Raw genomic sequence first — 18,008 nt, forward strand, 5'->3', positions numbered from 1 at the left:
CGATTTTAACCGCGAGAAGTGGCTATTAAAAATACATAATAATATCAAACTTGTCGCTCTCTGCTATGGCTTTTGCTAAATGTCTGCAAAAAATCGATTTCTTGAATCTTCTCGAGCCCTATCTATCGTACATTATTGGGACTATAGTAGAAACCTTCCTTGAAGTGTAAACAATAACTGTACTGAGTTTCATCACAATCGGATGAAAGGTTTTGGAACGTAAGAAGACAAACATACATACATACCAACATTCAATAATATTATTAAAAAGAAAAAGATAAATGAACTTTTTAAACGTTCTTAATTGAATATAACCTTTTTAATATGTTCCTAATAAAACCTTTTTGATAATATTTCAAAATAAATTTCAAAACGCAAGCAATCAAATTCAAACATGGAACTGTATTGAACAATCGATCTGTTCAGCCCATCGGACGGGCACTGATTCTCTTTTTTTTTCAAAATTTTTGTAATCAACAAAATTTTTGTAATTATTTTATTTTAATTTTATATTTTTTTTACTATTTTCGTTTATCGGATTTACCAAAATTTCCAGTTTTAAATATGGTAAGTGTTTTATATGTAGATTTATGAAATATTAGTAAATATTGTTTACTCCACTCATACAGATATATCAGGTCAGTGCCCGTTGTAGTTTATGTCTGGTGTTTAAGTTGCAAATAAAAATGGAAATGTTTATCCTAAGAAATATTTTTTTTAAATTAGTTGACAATGGTTCTTTTAGTTTCGGTCAAAAATTTCTAATAGTTCTAGAAATGACTTGCCCATGTGTCGCGCCGCACACTCGCAGACTAAACAATACAATTTATCTTCGAGCAGAGGGAGTGCATATCCGTACACGTGGGCCAAGCCGGGGTCCAGATGGGCGTCGCGTGCTGGCAGCTATACTGCTTGGAGCACGGGATCCGACCTGACGGAACCCTGCCCGCTTGTGAAACTGATCCTAATACAGCGGATTCCTGCTTCAATACGTTTTTTTCTGAGGCTGATCGAGGGAAGATGGTGCCGAGGGTCGTGATGGTTGATTTAGAGGCTACTGTTATAGGTGGGTAAATGTTGAGTTATTCATTTTAAGCCTAGGTTAAATGCAATATACAATCGAATGATGAATTTTTGACGTTAAAAGATAGTTTTGTGGGGTTCATAAAAGTGTGACCCTGTGCCTGTGAAGTGATGCCCTCGTAAAACTGGGAAGGCCTTCGAGCCACCAGTAAATTATCAATATCAAATTAAAAAAAGTGTGACGAGCTCGGAGATCTTGACCATGTTGGAATAATTGGATGAGTTAAATCAGAAACTTCGTTTGAAAATACTATGACAACGAAGGGAAGATGGGAGACGTAGAGTGGTTCGAAATTCGATAGCCAGGGTTGTATGATTAATACGCTAGCTAGCTTCTAATTAAATTAAACAATGCTGCGATTCAAATGGCATTATCAAATTGCTTAATTTTAATGGTGTGGTGTATTGAGTAGAGATCAATAGATTTCAGAGTTATTCGTTTGGGTTTAGAGTCTTAGACGTACGCTTAATTAAAATGCAATTGAGCTTTTAATATTGTGATTTCTGTGGAATACGGAAAATATTTGATTTAACTAGCAGTTCCGTCTCCCCATAAACAGCTCTTTTTTGTTTCAGACGAAGTTCGTTCCGGTGAATACCGCCAACTGTATCACCCTGAACAGTTGATAACTGGTAAAGAAGACGCGGCGAATAACTACGCGAGAGGGCACTATTCGACCGGACGCGAGGTTCTCAGTCCGGTTATGGAGCGAATTAGGAAACTTGCCGATCAATGTACCGGACTACAGGTAGAATGAATTGATCGTAATATACTGATCAGAGAGATTATGTCTTGTACCGAATAGAATGGAATGAACTCTGATTTGGGATGGTGCTGGTAATTTCCAATCGTCGTGGCCTAAAGGATAAGACGTCCGGTGCATTCGTGTTGAGCGATGCAACGGTGTTCGAATCTCAGGCGGGTACCAATTTTTTTAATGAAATGCGTACTCAACAAATGTTCACGATTGACTTCCACGGTGAAGGAATAACATCGAGTAATAAAAATGAAACCCGCAAAATTATAATTTGTGTAATTACTGGGGATAGGACCTCTTGTGAGGCCGCGCGGGTAGGTACCCTGTCTATTTCTGCCGTGAAGCAGTAATGCGTTTCGGTTTGAAGGGTGGGGCAGCCGTTGTAACTATACTGAGACCTTAGAACTTATATCTCAAGGTGGGTAGCGCGTTTACGTTGTAGATGTTTATGGGCTCCAGTAACCACTTAGCACCAGGTGGGCTGTGAGCTCGTCCACCCATCTAAGCAATAAAAATAAATAAAAAATATATTTATGGCACCGCTTGTCATAAGAGCCGGGATTTTACCGGCCTTTACTTGGAATAGCTGCATGAATAGTACGTTTCCGGATCACTACATGCCACGAGGCTTTGAGGGGAATTCTTTCGGGACAATAAGGATGTGGTGAAAAGGCCCTAAGCCGTACTTTGCGAATTTATTGCTTGCCTACATGCTTAAAGCATCATCATCATTTAAAACGTTGGACATATCTGTATCGAATTAATTTATAACCTAATCATAAACATAACACCTTACTTATTATATCCATGAGCGATTATCCATTTATAAATTGGGCCAAAACTTTGGTTACCGACCAAAAAAATCCAAAAATCAAGAGCAAATCTCATTGAAAATATTTTAAACAAGGTTCAAATAAAAACATTTTAACTTGTCATACATAAACTGATGGATTCTTTTTTGGTTTTCGTTAGGGTTTCTTCGTGTTTCATTCGTTTGGAGGTGGCACAGGATCTGGATTCACATCGCTACTGATGGAGAAGCTATCTGACGAGTTTGGAAAGAAGAGTAAACTGGAATTTGCCATATATCCTGCGCCACAAGTAGGTTTTGATGAGTTTTGTATATTTTTCTATTCCGCAGCAGAGATCCCTCCTAATTTATCAGAGTATAATGAATATAAACAATCCTTAATCCTTTTTATTAATTATATAGTGAAGTATATTAATTCGAAAAATTAAATAGGCCAGGGAAAGGTCATTTCCTAAGATCATTTCAATGCAACGGTACTACGATTGCCAACAGGCTTTTAATAGTGAGCGTATTCACATTCCAAATTCGGTAACTTCTTTACCAACCAGCTAAGCTAAGACCTAAGCGCTTAGTACTACGGACGGGCGTGATATTGTTGTAGCATAATGGAATATATGCCCCTGGTATTGCTGACGTCCATGAGCAACGGTAGCCACTTAACATCAGGTGGACTGTATGCTCTTACTCCGTGTGCGATAACCAGACAATTTCACGTTCTTTATGCATCAAATCTTGAAAGATTTGAACAATATTAAATTAAATTAGTTAAACATATTCTCAAATAATAATTATTGTCCAGTTGATGATACATTAGGATTAATTAAATTAGATAGTAACTTACATACGTGTGTGTGTGTGTGTGTGTGAGAGCGTATGTGTGTATGTTATATACACACAGTGCGTATTTAGGCATCTGTTCAGTTGTTAAATTTTGTTTTTCTGTATGCACCTGCTTTGAGTTGCAATCCAGATTATGTTAAATATTTAAACTTAATTTTTATCGGTAGTAATTTGTTTAAAAAAAATTGCATTCGGATCTTACGGTCTAGCGAGCAATTTGACTCGCTCGGTGGAAGAAGACCTTCTGTTTGTCGTTACCCCCAAGCTACCATAGTTATAAGTGCCCATCTTCATCTCCCAGGTGTCAACTGCGGTAGTGGAGCCATACAACGCGGTGCTAACTACGCACGCGACCATCAGTCATTCGGATTGCGCCTTCATGGTGGACAATGAAGCTATCTACGACATTTGCAGGCGAAGGCTGTCTATAGAGAGACCTTCTTATGCAAATTTGAATAGGCTTATCTCACAAGTATGCAACATTCTTATATATTTTAGATTTAATATCTTTGTTGGTTTTCGCGAGCCGTAAATAATATTAAAATTATGGTCATTCGTGAGCACTCAAGCTAAAGTATTTGAAACGTCAGAAATAATATATTATTAACAATAAAACTTTATTATACCTTAACTTATGTTTATTTACGTAAATAGAGTATATTTATATGAATAGATAGATAATTAGAGATAGATAAATAGATAATTAATAGACATTATTTATATAAACAAAAATAAATTTCTTTTTAATTATATCTTAGGTTAAGGCAGTTTTTTTGAGAAACCATTAAGAGGTCATGCTCAAGTTTATTATAACGCCGAAATAAAAATGTGTGATTAACTTCTCATTGCGTGCTATTGTATGTATTTGTTACATAGCTTCAATGAGAAAGTGAGCTCAACCAATATTTGAAATGCGCAGTGTATATAGCCCTTAACTTTGGAATGTCTGATTAGATTTCTTATTTGGTCCGTTTTAAAGTAAAGAAACAATGATACTGTTTTCTTAGTTTAGTATTATTCAATTTAGAAATTACTTTCGGAATTTGTATCAAGTGTAAATTAAATTATTTCTTTGATGTCCATAGGTAGTTTCGTCTATAACGGCTTCACTACGATTCGATGGCGCCCTAAATGTGGATTTGACGGAATTCCAAACGAATCTCGTTCCCTACCCAAGGATACATTTTCCACTAGCCGCGTACGCACCCGTTGTTTCTGCTGATAAGGTAATTTTAGAATTTGGTAGCAACATTTATTTATTTTTCAACTTTATTTTTATTTCTGCTACTGCCTATTTCTGCCGTGAAGCAGTAATGCGTTTCGGTTTGAAGGGTGGGGTAGCCGTTGTAACTATACTTGAGACCTTAGGACTTATATCTCAAGATGTAGATGTCTATGGGCTCCAGTGACCACTTAACACCAGGTGGGCTTTGAGCTCGTCCTCCCATCTAACCAATAAAAAAAAGGCATCAGCAACACTTAGTTTTTGGAGCTTTGTTTGTAGGCGTACCACGAAGGTATGTCTGTGTCGGAGATCACTGCGGAACTGTTCGAGCCCCAGAACCAGATGGTGAAGTGCGATCCTCGAGACGGAAAGTACATGGCGTGCTGCCTGCTGTACAGGGGAGACGTGGTCCCGAAGGACGTGAACGCGGCTATAGCGGCCATGAAGGGCAGGGCCGGAATACGGTTTGTGGATTGGTGTCCTACCGGTTTTAAAGTGAGTTGCATACGAGTATCTATTTTTAACACTACATAGTATAAAACAAAGTCTCTTTCTCTGTCCCTATATCTGTCTGTCCCGATGTATGCTTAAATCTTTAAAAATACGCAACGGATTTTCATGTGGTTTTTTTTAATAGATAGTGATAGAAGAGGAAGGTTTATATGTATAATAACATCCATTAAATAGTGGAGAAATCAATAATAAATTACAGTTTCCGAACCGAAGCGAGGGCGGGTCGCTAGTTGGTTGCAGAAACTGGTTTTCAATTCGACTGGTTTTTTTTTTTGGTCTATTACCAATGGTGGGCGAGCTCACAGCCCACCTGGTGTTAAGTGGTTACTGGAGCCCATAGACATCTTCAACGTAAATGCGTCACCCACCTTGAGATATAAGCTCTATGGTCTCGAGTATAGATACAACGGCTGCCCTACACTTCAGACCGAAACGCATTACGGCTTCACGGCAGAAATGGGCAGGGCGGTGGTACCTACCCGCGCGGACTCAGAAGAGGTCCTACGACCAGTAATTACGCAAATTATAATTATATTTAAAATTGTCTCAGGTTGGTATAAACTATCAGCCGCCGTCTGTGGTGACGGGCGGGGATCTGGCCCAAGTGAAGCGGGCCGCCTCTATGCTCAGTAACACCACCGCTATAGCGGAGGCCTGGGGCAAGCTTGACCACAAGTTCGACCTCATGTATTCCAAGCGAGCTTTTGTGCATTGGTACGTGGGTTTTTTTTATCAAACACATGGAATTAGTGAATTCTTGTAGCACTATTGAATGTGTGACGAACGCACGGTCTGGCTGGTGTATAATGATTACAGCCACCCCTTTCGAGACATTAACTGTCCTACCCTTCGTGGCAAAAATAAGCAGGATGGCAATTACCTTACCCGTGCCGACTTAAAATTTTCTCTGCCTGCCTACGATAAAGAAAATACCTCAACTCTGTGATCACAACTGCTTCGACGTTGCCAACAGATTGCCATTTCGCGACACTTCGTTAATGCTTATACTTCATTCAAATATTGGTTGAGGAATTCTCAAGTGATTATTCTATCAATTTATGGATATTTATCGTTAACATCGAATAGCACTGCAAATATTCTTAAAGCCTTATTAAACGTATATGTCGGCGTCACGCCAGGGTTTTCACACATAAGATCTGTTACAATGAAAATACAATACATTTATATAAAACATTAACAAAAAAGCTATTTCTTAGTTTTTACACAATTAGCCATTTTGTGTTGGTTATAGCACCTGCAACTTATTTTAAACAAACAAATGTAATTACTGCGAAACAATTCACAAAATATAGCTTAATATTCACAATACATATTTTAGTGATTTTTACATGACTGACATAAATTTATTTTACATAAATTTTAACTTATATAAACTAACATTGTTATTATCCAGTCTGATAATAAATGGCACCATCTTTTGTATAACAATTACAATACTTAATTAAATTTATAAATTATTATTAATATTTATGCTTTATAAATATTTAATTATTTATACAGTCATTTGTGTTTATAAACAATAATATAAACATTAAACACATTCTGAACATTTTCATATCAAAACAGTTAAATATGGTAAAAAAACAGTTTCATCTGGATAATAATAAATAAATAATAACGTAGAATAAACTAAACTATATATTTTATGTTAATTATTGCCAATAGTGGCGTTTGCAACCATATCTTAATATATATAAATCACGTGTCACGTTGTTTGTCCGCGATGGACTCCTAAACTACTTAACCGATTTTAAATTAAATTTGCACACCGTGTGCAGTTTGATCCAACTTGAAAGATATGAGGGTTTTTATATCGATTAATGGTCGCAATATTTATTAGTTAGCAATAAAATGATTTCTTATGTTGATTTTTGTTATTAATCGTAAGTTTCATAAGTCTAAAACAGATGGCGCCTTAAATCAGTTTTTACAGACAATTGTAATACTGTCTGACATTAATATCTCATAGATGGTTAAATGGTGTTAAAAATACCAACGTTTCATATACGCTACAATTTAATGGCATAAACACCGCGTGTTGCTGAGGCTAAAGTATAAGAGAAATTTATTTCGTAGTAAACGCAATACAGTAAAATCCAACTGTTCTTACTTTGTCAATTTTTGGTATTAGCATAGCCGGCCGCGTGTTATTTAGAAACAAAAACCTTAGCCACAGCAACGTGTGGCCGGGTCTACTAGTATACCTATATAATCACTTGGATATATTAGTCTGTCGCAAGGACAATGAAAATTTAAAATATCTTTGGACAGATACTGAGTACTTGATTTGTTACTAACCAGGTATGTAGGCGAAGGGATGGAGGAAGGCGAATTCTCTGAAGCGAGAGAAGATTTGGCAGCTCTGGAACGAGATTACGATGAAGTGGCTATTGAGACGTCAGACATGCAGCCCGGCGCCGATGATGAGTTATGATCGTTTTTGTAGCTGAGCTCGATTTGCACTTTTGCTATTGTATATTTGTCTCTTGTCACAAAGTCTGAAGAAGACGAATGAGCCTTGCTTTTAAAATTATTTATCCTGTACTTAGGTTTGTTTGTAACGCCTTTGTCAGCAAAACATTTAGGTGTTAGCCCTGGACCGCATTAGCCGTCTGCCTTTGTACGAAAAGCGTTTTCACTGAAGCGGACGCCACAAAATCGCGGCCGCGTTGTTTATAATGTTACGTATAGCAGTCTAGGAAAATTAATTAAAGGTTTGAAAATGTCCGCTGAGGTCGAATGATGCTTGGTTGGTTTTTCCCCTACACACACTTCTTAAGCCTGACGAAATTGTCTTTATTAGGAATTTTTTAAATTTAGTAACTGGATTTGTGGTCAATGCCTCCCTCACACGCATTTTTTACTTCTTCGTCACGTAATCTTGCGATATATTTCTCTGTTTTGGCCCAATTCTAAATTGAAAAGCAAATATTGGACGGAGAAGTGTGCGTTAATGTCGGTGACAATATTATAAGAGCATGTAGTGCAAAGAGAGTTTATGTAAAAGTAATGTCTAGTATATGTTTAGTGTTGCGTCAAAATAAGTAAAAAGTTTATATGAGTGTACCGTCTGATGTTTTGTTTATTAAAGCTACGATTTTAAAAACTTGTTTATTTTGTTTTGAATTTAATTATGTTTGGGACTGAGAAAAGGATAAGTTTAAGGACTCAGTCCGTAGTTCGTTGATGCACTTTTCTATTTTCTCACTGGCGAGAGTTATATGTGCTGATTGATCAACAAATCACAATTTTATCGTTTTTGCGCCGGCACCGTGTTTTGGTTTTTTTGCACGCTTCGCGCGGTTTTCACACGCGTATTTTTATTGTAGTGTCAACAGATGGCGTGGATAGGGAATTGAGGAAGCAATAAGGAAAAGGAAGTCCCAACATATTTTTCTGTGTAAAATTTTCTTTATCTTCTGTGCGTTTCTAAACTACTTATGCGATTGTGATGAAGCTTGTAGTTCTTGCTATTTGAAATAAGGTTTCATGTATTTTTTCCGTAGATGGGTGAACGAACTCACGGCTCATCTGGTGTCAAGTGGTTACCAGAGCCAATATACATCACTGAATACGGCTACCAAGTGCGTTGTCGAAGTCTATGTACCTATCTCAATTAGAGCAAATAATTTAAGCAGGTTTTTGTCACAAGATATTCCTTTTACTTGGAAATAATTAGTGAACATTAAGTAGGTACCATAAGTATTTGATACATGCTAACCAGACTTGAATGACTGGCACAGTATCGCTTGATACAAGTAGAGCAGACATACTTTAGGCCATGATTTCTAATAATATTAACCTCAACCTCGGATAAGTGGCATGTTATCCTGATGGTAAAACAGCTACCGACAGCAATGTCGCTGCCCGAACGTAGGTAATATTCACCTTTCAATTGTTTATAAATAACGGGTTTCTGCATTTGTATTTAAAACTAAACAGTTTTCCATCAGAAATGGCTAGGACGATGAATTTTTTTTATTGCTTAAGTGGGTGGACGAGCTCACAGCACACCTGATGTTAAGTGGTTACTGGAACCCATAGACATCTACAACGCAAATGCGCCACCCACCTTGAGATGTAAGTTCTAAGGTCTCAGTATGGTTACAACGGCTGCCCAACCCTTCAAACCGAAACGCCTTACTGCTTCACGGTAGAAATAGGCAGGGTGGTGGTACGTAACCGTGCGGACTCGCATGAGGTCCTACCACCAGTAATTACGCAAATTATAATTTTGCGGGCTTGATTTTTATTACACGATGTTATTCCTGACACCGTGGAAGTCAATTTCCAACATTATGTACGTATTACATTTCATTAGTTTTTTTTTCTCTTAACAAATATAATCACTCATTGCGTATTTTTATGGATAAAGATTCACTGAATCCCATAAAAACTTCGTGTTTACATGTAACTTTTTACACAAGCGCCATGTTTTCGAAACTACCGCGATTTATCGCACGTTATATATTTTGTGGGATACTAACGAGCAAAGTTCCGTACTTATTCCTATAAAGTACACGCGAACAAATACATTTTTTATTCATTAATGGCTACATAATATTAATTCTGGAGTTTTCTAAAAGAAACGGTTCACTTTATTAGCTTTCATAACTTGGTTATTGAAAGATCGGCTCATAGAAGCAATGATTTTTTATACCACAGATATGTTATCTTCATAGTAACTGACTCTTCAAATCAGATCGCGCCATATATATCTACATACCTACCGATATAGTGCACACACAATATGTTGACAAGTAGCATTAATGAAAAGTACAAAAGATGGGATAAGCGTGTGAGTAAAAAAGATAGCTATAATTGGAACGATTGCACTTGTTATATTATTATTGCATTTGTTTAGACGCGACTAAAAACAAAACGTCCCAATTGGCCTGTTTTCGAGTCTACACTTGACGTGCGCTTGAAACATTTCTGCTTCTTTTTTACATATAAAATATCATTGCATAGGAGATTTCAAATGAAACAAATGCAGTTTTGTCGTTTAATTTTATATTTTCTAGAATGTCTCAGGTTTATTCGTAATTTTGTACATACATTTCAACTATGAAGCTAGATACATTAAAGATAAGTGTTATATATTATTTAACTAAAAACCCTACATTCGATTTACTTACAAAAAATCACTTAAAACTAATACGATTACAAACTAATAGTTGTCACTAAAGTTTTAAGAAATCCCGCAAAAATAAAACGATAATGGATATAAAGAGATACAATGGATATAAAAATAAGATACTTTTTTTCGAAAATCGCCTATTGTAGGATTTCGTATTTAGATCACGTTGTACAGCGTTTATTTAAATAAATCCTACCATAAAACAGTTGCATATATATCAGGCGCATAGATATGATATTAAAAGCTCATATAATTAAAATTGTTCAAATTGAAGCCGCGGATATCCGATACGTTGTTACGAGATCGAACCTGTACAAGTTGCGAATGATAGTTTTACGATTTTTTTCTTGTTTTTTTTAATCATTCTATAATCGTCGATATTTTGATTCATATACAATACCCATGCTCGGATAATTAATATTAAAAAAACCAAATAAAAACTAGCAAACCAAAAAATTTATATAAATACCGAATTTAATGTTTGCGTCACAATATTTTCATCGTTCTTTTTCCCATTAAACCTTTATTACTATTTATTATTGTAGTAAATATTTGATCAAATTACGAAATAATACGAAATAATTATAACTATTTAATGTTCTCATTTAAGTGAATTTATGTAATTCTTTTGAGAATAAAGAATATCTTTAACCCGAAATATTTGGGCAACATTGTGTGTTTAAAATTATACAATATTCCCATAATATAGCTATTAATATGTACATTGGATTACGCAACTATATACTATTTGAATATATTAACTACGTAAATAAAGTATACGATATCATTATAACCTATATCTAATTTTACAACTAATTTAAAGAAGAAAAACAAAACTATGAAGCCTTAACTAATTCAAAAAGTTTAAATGTTAATTGATTTTTACAAATATTACATAATATTTGAAATAAAATTTGTTTTAAAAAATCTTTTGTAATAAATTTCATATTCTTACTTTCAATTAGCTAGCTTTACATTTACTACTACAGATACAGGTTGACTTTTTTTTTCTTTATAAATTTAAGCAATGATTTTTATATTTATGCTCAAAGAGTTCGAGTTCGCTATAATCTAAATTCTATGGCAACAAATTAAGTCTACAATTACAATAAAGTTGACTGAATGTCTTTGTGAAAGTAATTAATCTGATTTCATCAATATCTAAAGTAAATTAACTTTCATGGTGACACTAGGACAAACCTTTAGCGTGAGTCTAAGCTTCGAACTCTTCAAGCAAAGACTCGATTCCCTAGAGCTTTGTGTGCGGCGGAGAATCGGCCACGCTCGGCGTGAGGGAGAGCCGCCTGATGTTGGGCTTGTCGTACTCCTCCATGGACATGGCGCGGGACATGCGCCTCTCAACGCCGGGCGGCGGGAGGGACGTCAGCTGACCTTGTCCTTGGCAGAACAAGAGGAGTGACTGCGCCACTTTGGCGGGCTGGAAGTTACAGCAGATAAGATTTTAATATCCCTCGAGACTGAGAGAATTTATTTTCTTAAATTTGTATAATGCGGTAAATTCAAAAGTACCCTACTTTTCATGTTATTATGCAATGTCCATGATACAAACGAAAAACCGTTATGTCGTCACGATATCTCAGAGACTATCCGTCCAATAGACTTTAAAGTTATAGCATTTCTTTTAGCTCCTTTTCTTTTAGGTGTTTGCTAAGAATTATTTCTTTTACAGGTCCTATCCAAAAAAAGAGACTTTTCACCTATCGTAACATGTACATAATAGCAACCCTTAAGAGTTACATAAATGAACACGGTCACTTTTTGCTATAATAGCACTAGTAATATGTAGACTAGAGGGCTGCTTAAACCACCTCTTTAGGCCGAAAACGCAATGTGTTTTATTTCCTTGTCAATAACAACACTGTCATTCGCTCGTAAATTTTCGGCACACCTCTAATATGTGTATTTATTTTTTGTTGCTTAGATTAGTCGACGAGCTTACACATTACACACAGCCCATATGGTGTTAATTGGTTACCGGAGACATCAAAAACCTAAAAATACCACCACCACCTACCCTGAGATATGAGTTCTAAAGTATCAGAAAGTTTTACAGTACAACCGCTCCCCCCTCTTCAAACCGAAACGAATTACTGCTTGAACTGCTTCACGGTAGAAATAGGAAGGATGGTTGGTACGGGTAGTGTGGGCTCATAAGATATCCAAACCCCACTAATAATTACGATACTATATTTTTTATATTACACGATGCTATTTCCTTCATCGTGGAAGTCGTTCGTAAATTTTTGTTAAGTGCGTATTTAATTAGAAAATTTTTATTTCTGTCTATGGGGGATTCGAACACTGGTAGTCTCGCATCGCTCGACGCGAATGCACCAGGTGTCTTATTTTTGAGGCCACGACGACTTGAAGTTGAATTATTAAAATTAGTCTTCTGATTATTTGATCAACGTTCATTATTTTTATTCGATTTTCAAAACCAGTTCGTTATCGGTCGATGTTGTATGGGTTCCAGATTACGTACCGCTTCGGCCAATACGTCACCGACTTTCTCGACTTTCAGTATAGTGACTCTGTCCCGATCGAGCTCCTTGTAGAGTTTCTCGATGACGCTGCTATAGGGACTCAGCGTTCCCGTGATGAGCAAGATATCAGGTCGGCAACCTTTCAGGAGAAGGTCTTTCCGGCTGCAAATGTACAACAGAAAAAGTTTTTAAGCGCACATGACATTTTTATGAAAATTTTAAAAATACGAAAGCATTTTTCGAAAACAATATGTTTGAAAGAGCACAATTTTAAGAAGAAAAGAAAATTGTCATTAACGGAATTAAACTGAAAATATCATCAACGTGCCTAGTCGAAGTCAAACAAACATGTCTTTATGAGGGAACTCAATTACCATTGGTCAGATCTTAATGAAAGAGAACAATGTGAAAAGTAAACGATTTCAAATATATAAAAAAAGTTTTATTAAAATTTGTTTGATTCAAAAAAGTTCTGAGGTTCACATTAAAAAATCCAGTCTAATCCTCCGTCTTTTAAAGGCTGTTAAAATGCTTGAAACCACGAACCTATAATATCACTATTTATTTCTATTATGAACCTTTACATTTCAACTTACTTGATAAAAGCTCTAACAAAGAGCTTGATGTTGTGCGGGTTGAGATTGCCGCGAAGCCGGGACCGGTATTCCGCCAGCATGCGATCTTTTTCATTCGGTTCGCACGAATCGCTAGAGATTTGCTGTAAATAAATTTAGAGCATATATAGTAGTAACTATCGGAAAAAAGGCCTGAGTTGGGCTCTAAAGTCGTCGTGGCCTAAAGGATAAAACATCCGATGCATTCGTATCCAGCGATGCACCGGTGCTCGAATCCCAAGCGGGTACCAATTTTTCTAATGAAATAAGTACTTAACGAATGCTCTCGATGTACTTCCACACGTAACTTCCACTAACTTCCACTTCCAATAACATCGTGTAATAAAAATTATAATTTTCGTAATTACTGGTGGTAGGACCTCTGGGGAGTCCGCGCGGGTAGGTATCAACGCCCTGCCTATTTCTGCCGTGAAGCAGTAATGCGTTTCCGTTTGAAGGGTTGGGCAGCCGTTGTAACTATACTTGAGACCTTAGAACTTATATCTCAAGGTGGGTGGCGCATTTACGTCGTAGATGTCTATGGGCTCCAGTAACCACTTAACACCACATGGGCTGTGAGCTCGTCCACCCATTTAAGCAATAAAAAAAAAATCTTAAAAAAATTGGTTGAAAATATCATTACTTACTTATACAACCAATATGTATAAATATTGCTGACAGCAATTCATCTGCCGTCACCCACCTTAAAGTATGAGATGAAGGTTTCATATAATATGAGCAGCCTACCTTATGCTAGATTCAGGTACGACGGTTGTTATAGTGTTAGTAGATTTCCGATATCACCTTGATCACCGCCACCAATTTTAGTAAATTGTCAATAGAAAAAAAAACCACATTTGAATACCTGATAGCGATAATCAAGATGTCCTGGCACAAAACTCACATGTCCAAACTTATGGTAAATCAGGAAGTCCTCTTCGGACTGAGAGATATCTGCTCCCCTCCATCTTGAGAACCTGCTTCTGAAGGCATCAGCTACAGAAGAAGTGGATGCGGTACAGTTGACGAGGACCAATCCGAGAAGACGGCGAGGATGGGCAAGCCCACATCTAGCCAGAATATTGGCACCGGCACCCTCTCCTATACCTACTGCATAGCGGATGTGGAGGAAATCCAGTACCGTTACCAAGTCCTCACCCAGAGTCTGGAGTGAAGGGAATTGATACCTGTTAACAAAATTGGTAAGCTCGACTATTATGGCACATTCAGTTTCTATCCTTCGCCTATTAGACGAGTATTATTCAGGGTATATTCAGGGTATAAAGATATTATTCAGAGTATACTCAAATAGGGCTGTGCCTATTGAATATGTGTGTATATAACTTACGAATCAGGTAAATCCGGAGAGTTTTCTTCGTGGCCTGGCACATCGATGTGGATGAAGCAGGACCTCTCCTTGATCTCTGACATAGCTGGACTGTTCACGAAGTCCACCATTGATGAATCTACAAAAAATTTGATGTAAATTTTCTAGCAATGCTTTACAAATCCGATAGTTAAATAGAGTGAATTTTGATTTCGAAAACACGTTTCTCTTGAAATATGTCTGAACATACACGGTGTCTCTTCACTAATATCTGCAGATGTGTAACACATGTTTACGTATTTTATCTTAATATAATTATATAAATCACGTGTCACGTTGTTTGTCCGCGATGGACTCCTAAACTACTTAACCGATTTTAAATTAAATTTGCACACCTTGTGCAGTTTGATCCAACTTGAAAGATAGGATGGTTTTTATTTCGATTAATGGTCGCAATATTTATTAATTAACAATAAAATGATTTCTTATGTTGATTTTTGTTATTAATTGTAAGTTTCATAAGTCTAAAACAGATGGCGCCTTAGATCAGTTTTTACAGACATTTGTAGTACTGTCTGACATTAATATCTCATAGATGGCGCTGTGTTAAAAATACCAACGTGTCACATAAGCTACAATTTAATGGCATAAACACCACGTGTTGCTGAGGCTAAAGTATAAGTGAAATTTATTTCGTAGTAAACGCAATACAGTGAAATCCAATTGTTCTTACTTTGTCAATTTTTGGTATTAGCATAGCCGGCCGCGTGTTATTTAGAAACAAAAACCTTAGCCACAGCAACGTGTGGCCAGTTATGCTAGTTAGAAAATATATTTGTCGCGAGATTTGAATACCAGCATAGTTGCATCGTTAGAGTGCAGAATAGTGAGTTTAAATACACCGGTGGTCTTATACTTTTGGTGATGACTTCGTAGCACACACGACCCACTCTATTGAAACCACGTAAATGATTGCATTGTATAACGAATCACACCATATCAAATCTAGTGGTGTTGGTGTACACATAAAGTGGCGCTACTTTTAGCATTCTAATCAGATATTTTGCATTTGTACTTTAATGTCATTGCTATTAACAATCGTACAATTTCGGAACATTGGTTAATAATTAAATATCTAAGGGGTTGTATATTTGTTGTTCAATTTCGTAACAAGTATGAAACTTTTGTTAACTACAAATTAAAAAAAAGAAAAAGAGCTATGCTATTCCAATACAATATCGGTAAAGAGATTTTTTAGTGAAAAACGAATTTAGAAGAAAAATATTGAGTCGCCTCTTAAATATACTCTGTAAATTTTCCATTTGTCTTTTATAGACAAAAATGATAAAAATCTATCCGTTAGTCTTTTATAGACAAAAAAGGATAACAATCCATTGATTTGCTGGGTTCAGAAGAAGTATGAAAAGTGGATTGATGATGCTACAACGCAATGAAAACCGCACGCAGTTAGCGGACGCATGGATATCACGATTGTGTTACAATGCGTGCTTCCAGAGGACATCAGTAAAATTCATTAATTTATAGCATTACTTGCATTATTCCTTAATTATATCTAAAAAAAATGTATAATTACTTACGGTTGGTGCCTAAGTCGTGAACGGTCAGGAAGACACATCTTTTATCCTGCTGAGTCAGATCCCCCTGATAACAAACATATCTATCATCCAATTGTTTTGTCTTATATGACGACATGTTGTGACTATGAAGTCTGTGAGCACAACCGATGTAATTACTGATTTAAATAATCAATCTTCTAGTTTGAAGAGTAACCTGGCCGCTTTGTATTTTTTACCCGTTATTTCATTTCAGGAAATTGACTTCGGGTCTCAATGTACTTACTACCTTTTCTATCTGTGACATTCACGACTCTGAGATCCTAGAACGTTAACCTATTTGCCCAAATGTGCCAGTTAAAAATAGGTAGGTGCTGCTTATAAGTGTCGAATAGTCAAATAAAAAGATTCATTTTAAAACCAATATAAAGAAAAAAGAAATCGTTTCGACAAACGGTGAATTGCAGATAGTAGCAAACAAAACTATATTATTTTTGCTGATGGTATCACCACCCAGCCTGTTTCTGCGGCGAAGCAGTCGTGCGTCCAGGTTGAAGGGTCCACAACCGTTATCCTTAAAATTGAAGCTTAAGCCGAGGTGGGTAGCGGCATAGACATTGTAATATCTACCAGACTACGCTGACTAAGTAACGTCAGGTGTGCTGTGATTTCATTTATCGGTCTACGCAAATAAGCATCCCAAAAAAAATCCTGAATGCTAAACTCCTCCGAGAGAGACTTCCAGACAGATTTTAAGGAAAATAAACAAAAAGATTGACGGCGTTTGGCATTTTAGTCATAACAAAGTAAAATTCAAATTGAAAGCAAGGTGCCTAAAACTACCAACAGAATCTATTAAGAGCCTACAATTGGTATAAAATTACAAGAAAACATGCGTGTATTTAAATATTAACTTTTTCGACTATCTTGAGTATAAAATAAACTGCTCCGCGAATCAACAACATTAAATAAGTTATACACTACTACTATAACACTTCAATTCGAAGTAAAAGAAAGACTACTCATGTTAAATTTAATTAGAAATAACGTAATTTATCATAATTAAAAGAGTTGACATACCTTGGACATTCCCTGGGCAGCAAAATGATTACAATTTATACATTATAATATAAGCAAGTTTTTTAAAAATTGTCTATACTAATATTATAAAGAGGAAAGATTTGTTTGTTTGTTTGTATTGAATAGGCTCCGAAACTACTGAACCGATTTGAATAATTCTTTCACTGTTTGGAAGCTAAACTATTCCCGTGCAACATAGAATAATGTACTACATCTTCGTAAAACACATTATTAATTACAAGTATATGTCTAACTATTATAGTTATGCCGCAATAAGTTTTCTTTTATTAAAAAAAATAAAACATCGTCAAATATCGTTGAAATTTTCGTTAAAGACCCGAGCGGAGCCGGAGCAGGCCGCTTGTCATAAATAAATTCAATGCTTATACTAGATTGTACCGAGAAAACTATTTTCATACAAAAATAAAACTGGAATAAACTAAGTATAAAAATAATAAAATATTCGTAGTAAAAATATTCGTGCTTGGGTTTACTAGCAAAAAAATAAAAATAATGGA

General features: G+C 36.0%; 2 protein-coding genes across 14 annotated transcripts in view; one reads left to right on the top strand and one right to left on the bottom strand.

Annotated features, from left to right (window-relative positions):
* Positions 1–409: 409 nt before the first annotated feature.
* On the top strand, positions 410–8,357 carry Tua3 (alpha-tubulin). 2 transcript variants are annotated; one of them, XM_021348632.2, is made up of 9 exons: positions 410–567; positions 838–1,066; positions 1,660–1,832; positions 2,814–2,942; positions 3,794–3,964; positions 4,578–4,718; positions 4,997–5,212; positions 5,781–5,944; positions 7,553–8,357. In XM_021348632.2, exons 1-9 carry the CDS (start codon positions 565–567, stop codon positions 7,683–7,685), a joined length of 1,359 nt encoding a protein of 452 aa, XP_021204307.1. In that variant the 5' UTR covers positions 410–564; the 3' UTR covers positions 7,686–8,357.
* Positions 8,358–10,247: 1,890 nt separating this feature from the next.
* LOC101742498 (uncharacterized protein ZK1073.1) overlaps positions 10,248–18,008 on the bottom strand; it is a 43,792-nt gene continuing 36,031 nt past the window's right edge. For 7 of the 12 annotated variants that reach the window (XM_038018969.2, XM_038018968.2, XM_038018965.2 and 4 more), the window contains 6 exons: positions 16,435–16,498; positions 14,858–14,975; positions 14,375–14,696; positions 13,492–13,613; positions 12,895–13,057; positions 10,248–11,829 (listed from right to left, as the gene is read on the bottom strand). In XM_038018969.2, the coding sequence (XP_037874897.1) occupies positions 11,641–11,829; positions 12,895–13,057; positions 13,492–13,613; positions 14,375–14,696; positions 14,858–14,975; positions 16,435–16,498 (978 nt within the window). In that variant the 3' untranslated portion in view covers positions 10,248–11,640. The remainder of the gene's footprint in view (positions 11,830–12,894; positions 13,058–13,491; positions 13,614–14,374; positions 14,697–14,857; positions 14,976–16,434; positions 16,499–18,008) is intronic. The other 5 variants (XM_062675027.1, XM_038018967.2, XM_038018966.2 and 2 more) reach the window with 1 other exon arrangement.

The sequence above is a fragment of the Bombyx mori genome, chromosome 22 (genome assembly GCF_030269925.1).
Source record: "Bombyx mori chromosome 22, ASM3026992v2".
In the NCBI taxonomy this organism is placed as follows: Eukaryota; Metazoa; Arthropoda; class Insecta; order Lepidoptera; family Bombycidae; genus Bombyx; species Bombyx mori.

Coding starts and splice junctions, on each gene's coding strand:
- Tua3 (XM_021348632.2), top strand. Junction 4,719..4,996: donor CCGTTGTTTCTGCTGATAAG/GTAATTTTAGAA, acceptor CTTTGTTTGTAG/GCGTACCACGAAGGTATGTC. Junction 5,213..5,780: donor GGTGTCCTACCGGTTTTAAA/GTGAGTTGCATA, acceptor AAATTGTCTCAG/GTTGGTATAAACTATCAGCC.